This window comes from Caretta caretta, chromosome 9, assembly GCF_965140235.1.
Source record: "Caretta caretta isolate rCarCar2 chromosome 9, rCarCar1.hap1, whole genome shotgun sequence".
NCBI lineage: Eukaryota > Metazoa > Chordata > Testudines > Cheloniidae > Caretta > Caretta caretta.
In genome coordinates, this window is record NC_134214.1 from 26,847,617 (window position 1) to 26,860,023 (window position 12,407).

Sequence of the window (12,407 nt, forward strand, 5' to 3'; positions counted from 1 at the left end):
CAAGGCAAAGAGCTGAGGGGAAAAATTTAAAGCCACCCCTATAGTACATTATGATTTCCATTGGAGATACCTTTTAACCGATATCAGATATGCTGATGACATGATGTTCTTTGCCACTGAAGCAATGCAACAAATGATGGAGTCTGTAAAAGCAGTTAGTGAGGAATAAGGAGTATTCCTGAATGTGATGACGACAAAATGCATGCACATTGACAGGACTAACAAAAACAGGATGCAAGTGTACATCACTATTAAAGAACAAGCTGTAGAGGCAGTAGCTTAATTTAATGATTTGGGTTCACATATATTCAACCAAGCAGGCTATTCCAAAGAAATCAGAAGATGACGAGGGATGTTCACTCGACTGCAGGCTCCTTTAAAGAAAGGATAGACAAACCATGGCATGTCAAAATCTATGAAGGTGCAAGTGGGGAAAAGCCTACAGTTTTCCATAGCAATTTATGGATGTGAATCACGGGAATGCTGCTGGCAAGAAGAAGACTGAAGCTTTTGAAATGCGGTGCTGGCTAAGACTCTTGTGTATCTCCTGGATGGAAAAAAAGACTAATCCGTCAGTTAGAACTATTATTGGAGAAAAGCAGAACTGGATTTCAGAAATCAACAGATGCAAACTTATGTACTTTGGTCCCATTAGGCATAAAGATGGAAATAACCTTGAGAAAGCTATTATAAAAGAAATGGTGGAGGGTTAACAAGCAGAGGATGAACAGCAATGAGATGGATGCATGCTGTGTGGCAGAATCACTGGATCGTCACCTGCTCAAAGTTACAATGGATCATGAAGGCTTCTACAACTTCTGCTGTGATGTCACCAATATTCAGACATAAATAAATGGATTTACTTTACTTACTTAGTTTTATTAGAGTACAAAATGACCAATTAAATAAAATGCCATTTTATCAATATGCTCTTTCCCTTTTACAAACTTAGTCCCCAATCCTGCAAATACTTACACATGTGCTTAATTTTAAGTATGAGTCATCCCAGTGGAATCACTTGGGCTTAATAGTGTGACCTTTCCAAACAATTTATATTTTTCAAATAGTTATTCTTATCATTTTTTCTTGACTCTATATTATTTTAATAAATTAAGTCCTGAGCCACAGGCCACTGAAGCTAAAGGGGGTCTTTTCATGGATTTCAACAGGCTCAGATCTTTAAAGCCTATATAGTACTTCAGAGCCACCAGCACAACTAGACCCTTTAGACATTCTGTATTGGTCGAAGAGCTACCTTGTCTAAATATTTTAAGTAAACTCCTTCAATTACCAATAATGACACCAATCAAAATATCAATACCACCTCTGGCATCACAGGAAACTTTGTAACAGACTATACTTAGAAAACAGTGTTTAATATATTTTACAGATTAAACATGCCAGATTTCAGTGCTGGCAAGAGAGCACTTAGTCTAGTATTCTCACTAACTACAAAAAAAAATTATACTGAAACTTTATGATGAAAAATAAAAGATGTGAAGACAGAGCCTCTTTATCACTCCAATATATTTGACATGTATCCATTAATGTGTCTAACTGCACTGGCATAACAGCATTGTGTCCTGAGACTCAGCACAAATTAAAAATAGTTCTATTTCTCTGGGATCAGGTTCCAGCTATCAGTTTTACCCCTTGGCACCAGCGGTTTGGGAGTTCCCATGTCAGTGCCAATGAATTTTGCCACAGCATAGCATGCTGGGAAATCCTATCTCCCAATATCGAAGGGATAATAATTGATCTAACAGATCTTGCTCAGACAAAAGGCAGTCAGGTCAACACATGCAAATTATTACTAAAGCAAAACTCCTACTGACTCGTTAACCCAATGACGTTCTGGCTGAGGACTACTAAGTGGCAATTAAAGTAAATTATTAGCTTTTGGGGCTTCTAGCGCAACTGCATGACACAGTGGGTCTCTGGGGAGCCACTAGCACTGCTGATACTCCAGTTTCTTCTCCCACTGAAGCGAGAGCCCAAGGCTCACTGAAATTACTTCAGCCCTTAGGTTGGAGTGGCTACTATGGAGCAGCTCCAGTACTATTCTGCAGTTTCAAGGGAAGAGACTTTCCCCTCCCTATGCTCCACAGAGCTCCCACCATCCAGAGGACTTACTTGGGCTGAACACATAGAGAAGGATTTATCCTTTAGTTTTCCCATTAGATAAAATTCAGAGACTTTTTATATTGGTGACATTATTACACCAATTAAAATTAAGCTTAATGTTGATTTACCCTTAATCCTGGGCTGCCAAGAAAATTAAATATGTTAATCAGAAATACTGCTGCTATTAATATAATAGCTGGGTTCCAATATACTAACACTTTATCATTCATGATTGTAAAATCAGATTATTCCTTCCTCTCTATGTTTGCTTGGCCCAACATCTGAGGACCTGCATTCAACTACAAATCTATAGCTATAATTACTATTAAACTGAATATAACATCTAGAAATTCCCCACTGAATATAGCTGTGCCATGGGGGTTGTGAAATATTCTTCATGTCAATATTGCATACAGATTTCTCTATTGCCATCATTATAATTTTCTGTGAAAATAAATGGTGTTGTGCAAGTCCATGAAAAAAGCAAAAATTTGAGTCTGCGCAATAGAATCTCTGTTAATTTTGTTTTAAAATGTATTTAATTTAAGTAAATATGGTGCTGGTGAAAGGAGCTGCATTCATACCATGGGAGATGGAAATGCTTTATTTATCCTCAGACCAGATCCAGTACAGTCACTAGCAGTGAAAACTTCCACATACCACCCTGCCAACATGCTACTTCAAAAGGGCAGTTTCATCTTTAGGAGCATTCAGTTCTTTGGCCTCTCTGCTGGGACACCCAATAAGCTTGCTAAATAGCATGGCCGGGCTTCAGTGAGGCAGACACGTGCCCACTAAGAACTTGAGACCATCATCTCATTTTCCACAGGCATTATGACAAAATTCTACTAGAAGAGGAAAGACAACTATATTCAATATATTAAGTACAGCAATTGACACAGCCAAACAATTAGCATTTGTGAAAAACTTGTACAGTTTAAGCTCTAATGTGTTCTAGGCCTCTTTAAAAGTAAAGGTGGCACCAGCAGGACTGGAGCACAGACATGCTTCTGAGATGCTCCACTCATTCTTTAATTTTATTTTTTCCTTTTTTCCCCCCACTTTGAAAGTGACTTAAGGGCGGAAGAAGCAGAGGAAACTTGCAGGATTCTCATGAATAAACGAAGTGCTTTCCAAGCAAGCCTTCTTTACTCCAAGAGGGCTGGCTGCCTTTGAGAACTGGGAACTGCTGTCTTTCCTCTCCATCTGAGAGGCTGGACTGTTTGACTTGAAGCAAGTCTGGAATTATTCTTCAAAAGACGAGATACTTAGTAAGATTCCATTTCCACCACAGATAGGAAACAAGTGAAATCTTTCTCCCAGTGATTACGTGGACATAAACAATGAAGTGAACTCCAAACCTCCTGTGCCATTTCATAAGGGACTTTCAGTTCTCTGCCCAAAGAGAACAAAGGCATGCCGTATAAAACAGGTGAGCTAGACTAACGCCAGGAATAAGAATTTGTGAGGTGCTGATTTTCCTACAAACAATAAATATTCTGGAAGTTTATTTTCAGCAAAAGCTAACTCATAAAATGTCAGTAGGATTGTAGATCAGTCATCTCGATCTTAGCCAGGAGACTATCAGGGAAGAAATCATCTGATTCTAAGATTCCACAGACTGTCCTCACATTATGTGAATTTCTGGCAGTTAGTCATAAGTTCCTAACAAATGCAAGAGGTACTACTTCCTTGCTACTTCTCAAATTGAGTTCTAGCCTTACTAGTATAATTATTCTTCAGTGCTAACAAAGCGATGTTATTGCTTCTTTAAAGTTGAACAACATATATAAGTTGTTGGTCTTAATGCAACTTCTTGTATCCAGCAAAATTAAGAGTGAACTTGGAAACCAGACATTTTGTATTTAGAAAAGTATAAAAAGCTGAGATTTTGGTTCAGCAGAAAAGGACAGAGACTTCAGAGGCTGCTCCTGATCCCTCATATGAAGATTTAACTTTGGAGACAAGTTAGAGTATGTGAACTTTTGCTGTCAAAAGCCTTTTTATTTATTTATTTTTATTTTGTGTTTTTAAAGTTTTCTCTCAGATGAGAAAGTGTTTTCCTCTTTACTGTTGTATCTGCATCTATTCAGAGTTTCTTCCATTTAGATGCTGTATAAATGTATTATTACAAGTTTTTAATTTCTTCCTGCAGATGTAGAGCTTAACAATTTAATATGAAACATGCCTTACTGAGCTATAACTCTGTCTGGGTTAGCTGGTAAGATTTTTGAATGCCATTGATATTCCCACAGTGGAACTTTTATGTATGCTTTTTTAAAGTGGGTTATTTCCCCCTCACACCCTATTTACCCACTTCATTTGCTTGTTTTGGTTTCCCAATTTCTTTCCCCCAATTGGGAGCTTAGACCATTATCAGATTTATACTGAAGAAGGAAAATAAATGTGTAACTATCTCCTACATGGCAATGATATTCTCTCTCTTTATATGTTATACTCAAATCAATAAATGAGGGCCTGATTCTGTGAATTTATACTGGTATAACCCATTGCAAAATCAGACCCCAAAAGTGTTGTTTTTCTTTTTAATTTAAGGAGACCAAGAGTGGAGATATGCATAATTAATAATTCCATCTCTCAGGCGATGGAGAATTGAGATTCTCTGCAGATTAATACAAAATGAATTCATATATTTTACAAGGTCAAAATATTTCCTCTAACATTTTGAAGCTTCTCAATAAATAAATGGAACATTGCTATGAATTTATGAAGAGTCTGAGAGTTCATATTGCAAAGGAGGTGTCTTTACAATGGAATGTAATTTTAAGCATTAAATTACTGTGTAATCTATTTATTTGAGCATAAGCTTTCGTGAGCTACAGCTCACTTCATTGGATGCGAAAGCTTATGCTCAAATAAATTGGTTAGTCTCTAAGGTGCCACAAGTACTCCTTTTCTTTTTGCGAATACAGACTAACACGGCTGTTACTCTGAAACCTGTGTAATCTATGGATCTCATATGCATAACTATACCATTAAAAATTCTATATAGATTATAAACACTGCAAGAATAACTGAACTTTCTAGCATCTAACTTTTACTGAAAATGTTCAAAAAAGAAGAAAAAAAGAGAAATGTATTTACAAGGGAATATGATTGCTCATGATTTTGCATCTGCTGAAGGCAAGTTTAGGTCCAAACCCATTTTATATCCCATCAGGATATAGAAATTTAGTATGAGGTAGCAAATCCTGGAGATGCTATAACAGTGGTTCTCAAACTTTTGTACTGGGGACCCCTTTCACATAACAAGGTTCTGAGTGCGACCCCCCTTATAAATTAAAAACACTTTTTTATATATTTAACGTCATTATAAGTGCTGGATGCAAAGCGGGGTTTGGGGTGGAAGCTGACAGCTCGCAACCCCCCATGTAATAACCTCATGAACCCCTGAGGGGTCCTGACCCCCAGTTTGAGAACCCCTGTGCTATAAGCTTAAGGGACCAAAGATTTATCAGCAAAGCAACAGCTTATGTGGTGAACATTAGCATTAAAAGGATAATCCTTTATTTGGCCCAAAGCCTGCAGTTCTTACCCAGTCCGTCGAAATCAAGGAGAGTTCACCTCAACGAGAACTGTAGGTTTTAATAATAGTGAACCAACATTCACTGCATACATTGAATGTTTCCTAAACTGGAGACCACTACTCCAAGCCCTTACTCACAGAAGCAGTCACATGACACCAATGGAAACAGTCTCAAGACTGGTTCCCTAATTCTCTCTTAACCACAAATTTAGACATCTATCATTTTCATTTATCAAAACAAACTCATTTTTGTCTAAACTGAAAAGGCCACAACTCAGAGATGATTTTCCTTTATATAAATGTACAATTTCTTCAGTATTTTTACTTCTTGTAATGAATTACATTTTCCTCTTGAAGCTAGAAACTCTTGTCCGATATATTAAATGTCAGGCACGTGGGAGTGTGGCCAAAGTCTGAAACTGCACAGCAGAATGGTACTGCCATTTCATGGGGTCCCCGTAGAAAGTATTTGCTTTGCCTGTCTAATGTTCTAAATATAGAAAAGCACACAGGCTCTATCCACCTTGTGCTCAAATACTCTTACTAGACAGACACTACAAGCATTCTGCAATACCTACTGCACATCTCATCACACAAGCTAGAAAGCTAGTAGAAACACCACGGTACTTGTCAGATGATTTTTTAAAATCATATGAATTAGAGATTTATTGCCAATTCACAAACAAGACTCCATAACTCTAAGGATCTGGCCTACTTCCAATATGTAATATAAGCTATTCAGATAATTGTTCATTACTAATTATTATTATTGTTATTATTTGCATTGATAAGGTGATTAATGATTCTATAACTGTTTAAAGGTTAATGGTTTTATAGTCAGCTTTTAGAGACACTGAGGCGTTAGTAAAGAGTAAGAATACTAAGTATATATTTAAATGTTTTAAATCTGGATATAAAGCCTGTAGTTTAATTTTTACTACATCTGTTTAAAAAGTCCACAGGATCAATAGGAATTGTGACTTTGGGGGAAAAAAACAGGGCCTTTTTAGCCCAGTACACACTCAAAAATGCAGGTGTTTTGCTGCTAGTTGAGTTGGTCAGGAACTTCAATGAAGATGTATATTTCATTTTCAAATTGCCAAAGGGATTTTCCTGCAGCTGTCAGAATAATTTAATTTAACCACATCTCAACTATCTGCTTATAAAACATATACTAGCCAGATTACACTATATGCGAGTTTACTAATGCAGTTTGGTCTCCTCATGGGTGGTAATAGCAGCCACGGAGCTACAGAACTGGTGCTCTGCAGCTTGCAGAAAGGGGAATTCCATCTGACACCTGCAGAGCCTTCCAGCAAAAAGCTTCGACCAGGATGCAGAGCGAGGTTCGGGCCACAGGAAGCCTTTTGGGGTTAACAGATGTAAACATGTAACTAGAGCAATACCAAATCCATGGCCATTAAAGATGTGTCATGGACCATGAAATCTGGTCTCTTTCCTGCTGAAATCTTGTCTTTTGTGTGCTTTTACCATATACTATGCTGATTTCACCAGAGCTTCTCAAACTGGGGTTCATGACCCAAAAGGTGGTTATGGAGGAAGGGGGGTTGCAAGGTTATTGTAGGGGGGGTCCACAGTATTGCCACCCTTACTTCTGCGCTGCCTTCAGAGCTGGGTGGCCAGAGAGTGGTGGCTCCTGGCCAGACACCCAGCTCTGAAGGCAGCACCATGCCGGTAGCAGCACAGAAGTAAGGGTGGCAATACCATACCATTCCATCCTTACTTCTGCGCTGCTTCCTTCAAAGCTGGGCGGCTGGAGAGTTGCAGCTGCTGGCCGAGGGCCCACCTCTGAAGGCAGCAGTGCAGAAGTAAGGGTGGCAGTAGCATACCATGCCATCTCACTTCTGTGCTGCTGGTGGTGGTGGCTCTGCCTTCAGAGCTGGGCTCCTGGCCAGCAGCTGTTGCTCTCTGGTTGACCAGCTCTGAAGGCAGCACTGCTGCCAGCAGCAGTGCAGAAGTAAAGGTGGCAATACTGTGACCCTCATACCTTGCAACCTCCCCACAGTTCCCTTTTGGGTCAGGACCCCTACAGTTACAACCCTGTGAAATTTCAGATTTACATATCTGAAATAATGAAATTTACAATTTTTCAAATCCTATGACCATGAAATTGACCAAAATGGACAGTGAATTTGGTAGGCCCCAAATATAACTATTAAACAGTATGTTTTTCAATGGTAAAAGAATATTTGTAACAAATTCTGCCCCAGTTTACAACCCACTCAACTCTAATTATTCCACCTGGTCAACAAGAATAATCACCTCCACCTAGTATTTTGAAACAGAGTCATATATTACTTAGTCCTTTTCACCCCTGGATCTCATGGCTCTTTACAAAGGAGATAATTATCTAATTTACAAGGAAAGGGTAAGTACTTGCCCAAAGTAATATGAGTCAGTAACACAGCCTGGAATAGAATAGACTCCTGATTTCTAGTCCTATGCCTTATTCCCCATAACACACTTCCTCTGGGCTGACTGCTGCCTTAAGCATGAAAGTTTTAAGGTATTTCTCTAACCTGGAAATCAGAGTTCTTTGGTGGCAATAGACTTGGAGGAAGCTTTCTATTATGAAGGTTTTCCATGTCAAGGTTTTCAAGGATTTCTTTTTAATGAACGCTGGTGTCTCATTTTCAACCTTTTAACATTTTTTCTGAACCTGCTGTATTTTAAATTTTCTTTTTTAAACTTAAGACTAGTAGAGCAACCCAGGAGTGGGGATGTGAAACTCTGCACAGTCAAATGAGTAGAAGTAATTAGCTAGGAAATTAAACTATATGTTGATGTTGTAGCTAGTTATGGTGTTTTAACAATAAATGAATTCCAATTCTTAAGTTCTTTTATACGGAGGCATTTTATTGAGTTCCATGAGCTAAACCTGAATATCAGATAGCTATGTTACAATACGAATATTTTTACAAAATAATAATAATACAGCTTCACTACTCACGACAAGTGCAGAAAATGGAGCTGGCTCAGCATGGTGGCAGGGACTAAGCCCATGCACAGAGCATATGCACTAGATCAAGCCCACCACGAAGAGGAAGCAGTATGTTGTATCCACTGCTACCCATATGCCCCGAAGCTGTGACTAGAGCTGGTTGGAAATTTTTTTGTGAAATGTTTTTCATAGGGAAATGCTGATTTGTCAAAAGTCAAACTTTTCGTGGGCAAGGGTCTATTCTGACAAATTACTCAACTTGAAAACATTTTGGAAAAAAAGCCTTAGAAATTGTTAAAATATTTTGTTTTAAATTTTAGAAATGATACAAATCCTGTTTGCCACATCAAAATTACTTTTCATCTCAAAATTTAAGCTATATGAAAAAAAAAGTTTTTACATTAAAAAGGGCCACAGTCAAAACAAAAGGTTCTAATTTATTTATATGAAAATGCTTGATTGATCTGAACCACATTCTTTAGAATTTTTGGTTCACAGAAATTTTCAAGGTTTTGACATTTTGTTCCATTTTGGAACAGGAAAACTTGTTGAAATCTCATAATTTTTAGTGGGATGGGAAAACCATTTGCTGCCCTGCTCTAGCTGTGATCCTGATCTGGCTATACAATCGGCCTACAGTAGCTAGCTAAGGCAGAACATTCCCTCCTTCAGCCCATGACATTTTTGTCCACAGCAATGCCCATATACTCAGGCTTCGCTCCCCTTCCTGTGATTTGGCCTTAAGAGCAGCAATATTATATTCTAGAGAAAACAAAGAGACATAATTTTTCTATCAGCCTCTGATTTATGACTCTGTGCTGTATTAAGTTACAGTCTGTGGGATGGCTATTTAAAGTCTGGGATTATTTAATTAATAAAGAATGAAGAGAAGGAACTGGAAATCTGTATGTTTCACAACTGACCCCTGAAACTAGAGACAGTTGAAAATACCAGTCCTATACTTTACACAGCTTGCCTAGCATATATTTTTTGGAAGTGGCAGTAAATCTGTAACTTCGCTATTATAGTCCTCCTTGCATGACTGGAGATACCTGGCTTTCAGTTAAGTTTTCCAAGGAATGCATCGCTCCTTTCATTAAATAATTATATTTGTAAGAAGGAAGGAAAAAATCATGGAAGTCCAAAAAATGAAAAAAAAGATGCTTTCAGAAGTAGCCATGCTAATTTATGAAGGAAAATACTGATCTCAAATGCACTGCCTACCTGTCCAGAGCCAGCAACAATCCACATGCAGTTACAAGACAACAACAAATCATCATTTAGAACACATGGTTTGCATTTCCAGTCTCTTTTATTTATTTATTTATTTAAAAGAATCTCTACTATGACTTTGCTATTTCTAAACAAAATATACACTGCTTTTTACACCAGCTACAGACCTAACAATTTAGGGTTAAGGAACCAGTAACTGTAAACACACCAATTCCAGAGAGCTTGAACTCTGTTACAATTATTTCCCCCTTGTTCTCCTCTCCCCCATCCCTTGAGAAAAACAAAACCAACAAATCAGCAATAAAAAAAAGCCATAAATCTCCATTCTACAACAGACAGCAATCCATATCTCCCAGACGCTATGGTTCTGCCGATTATAATTGTTTCATTCATTAACTATTTATCCTTGAAAAGAATATAATATTTACTCACTTTCAATGAATCAAAGCAGGCGATTACTCGTCCATTTTCAACTTGGCAGCTTTTCGATGGATGTGCAAATTTACATTCCGTGTCTGGTCGTGAGCAAGTCCCTCTTTGGAACTCTCTACACACTTCCAGTGTTAGCCATTTTGTGTCCCGAATCGGTGTGACACTAACAGCCATGTTTAGATTTTTACAGGTAGTTAAAATTTTCAGTGAAACAAACAAACAAACAGCCAAACTGATAGATTGGAAATGATGAAAATGTCACCTCCAAAATACTCTTTTCCCCGCTCCCTACTTTAAAAGTACATGTAAAATTGTGTTGTCACAATATCAAAGAAAAGGTTTCCAACTAGAAATTCACAGCATGAAACTGCTAATTGAAAGAGGTTTTGTATTTAAAGAAATGCTAGGTTCATAAGTAAGATGAATGTTAAAAAGTGTGGCCTGAAACTAGCCTTGTGCTCTCAGTAACCCATTCCGAGTGCCAATTTGGAGCCCAAAATGCAAGCATGAAAACGTGGCAGACCCTTTGACACAGAATTTCCAAGCTGCTTTCAGTAAAGTTGTCTGAAAGGTAATCTCCAACACAGCTGAATTTGCAATTGCGTTTTGTGGTGCAATCGGTATTGATTAGTTTGGCATAGACAGATGCAGCAGTTTAGAGCAACAATCGAGAATTTTTTTTTCTCTCCTTGATTTTCTGGCAGAAGATATCTTACTTTTTCAGCAAACTTATTTTTATACTAAAGCAGCCTAGGGCAATGCCTGATACTTAGAGCTTTTCTCTTGATTATAAGTAGAAATGGGGGTGTCTGGGCTAGAGGTGGAGGGTGGATGTGCTGTCGTCGCAGTCTAGCTGGCAGCAAGCAAGGCAAAAAGCAGAGACTGCTCTAGAAGCGGTTCCAAGCAGCAGAGACGTCAGGAAAGGCACTTCTTAGTACCAACCTGTAGAAAAAACAAATACGTTAAAATTTACCAAGCAGCATTCCACTGAGGTCCCACAGCATTACAGCCTTGCCATGTGCTCCTAGACTACTATGCAGAATTATAGTCTGTCTGTTTCTTTCACACAATATACTTACAGTGTAGCATATTGCAGCCAGCCATCGTAGATTTATTAAAAAAGGGGCCGTTTTCCCTTGTGAAGCAATGCATGATAGAGAGATAACCAATCACAGATAGTGTTGCAGCAATATTCTGGGCAGAAAGCCAATAGTGTGGGCTGTCTTATGAAAGGTCGCGCCTGTCAGACGTTCATTACTATGCTATAAGCACAGAAAATGTCCATCAGATGTGACTTATTCCACTGCAAGAGGACGAGCATGTGGGTTTTGAATTTACCCAACATGCAGTTAGTGGATTAAACCATGTTAGTTTTAAAACAGCTTCCAACAAAAGCACAAGCGCCTGTAGAATCCCGACAGAAAAAAAAGCAAGCTTTCAAACTGCAGATCACTTTCAAGCTGCTTTCTCTCCAGTTCTGCCTTGAGCACAGCCAGCGTACCGTCTACTGTATCCGACACATGAATATAAAAGGAAAGGGGGAGTTCACAAATGGTACATTCTCCTGACCTAACCAATTCACTTCCTTCTAAACCCCCATAAGTCCTGCCTCTCCACAGAAATCAGCACTTGTTTAATACTGTAAAACTATTCCATTCAGCCAGCAGACACTTTGTCAATATATCACCGGCAGGCTAGATATGAACAAAAGCACCCTTTATTCTGACCTTTCTCAAGGAAAAGCCCAGGTCATACAGGGAATATAAGAATTGCAGTGTTGTCAGGATGTCTGGCAAAATGTAAGTTAACCTCAAGGGAGAAAGTGATTCCATCACAGTAACATTAAATATTAATCACAGAATTTGATTTAAGCAGCATGATGCACTTCAGAATGACACTCCTCTGAATTAAAGTAGTGGGGTGAGCTGATGCCTGCTGGTCTTAGCTTTACATGTATGCTTCTAACTCTGCACCTCTGAGAAACTTATATTCAAATAATATCTTTGTGGAAACAGCTAACTTTGATGGTTTTATTATTATTATTTATAAAATCAAGACAACTGCACAAGTCTTGTTACAGACAAAAGCACATTAAAATTCATAACTTTA

At 38.3% G+C, this 12,407-nt stretch overlaps 1 protein-coding gene across 14 annotated transcripts in view; it reads right to left on the reverse strand.

Moving 5' to 3' along the window:
- MBNL1 (muscleblind like splicing regulator 1) overlaps window positions 1-12,407 on the reverse strand; it is a 196,510-nt gene that overhangs the window by 147,620 nt on the left and 36,483 nt on the right. For 10 of the 14 annotated variants that reach the window (XM_048864448.2, XM_048864452.2, XM_048864457.2 and 7 more), the window contains one exon: window positions 10,299-11,240. The exons of 3 other annotated variants lie outside the window; for them this stretch is intronic. In XM_048864448.2, coding sequence (XP_048720405.1) covers window positions 10,299-10,472 — 174 coding nt within the window. In that variant the 5' untranslated portion in view covers window positions 10,473-11,240. Of the gene's footprint in view, window positions 1-10,298; window positions 11,241-11,377; window positions 11,587-12,407 lie in introns of those variants that run through there. One more of the 14 variants, XM_048864450.2, reaches the window with a different exon arrangement.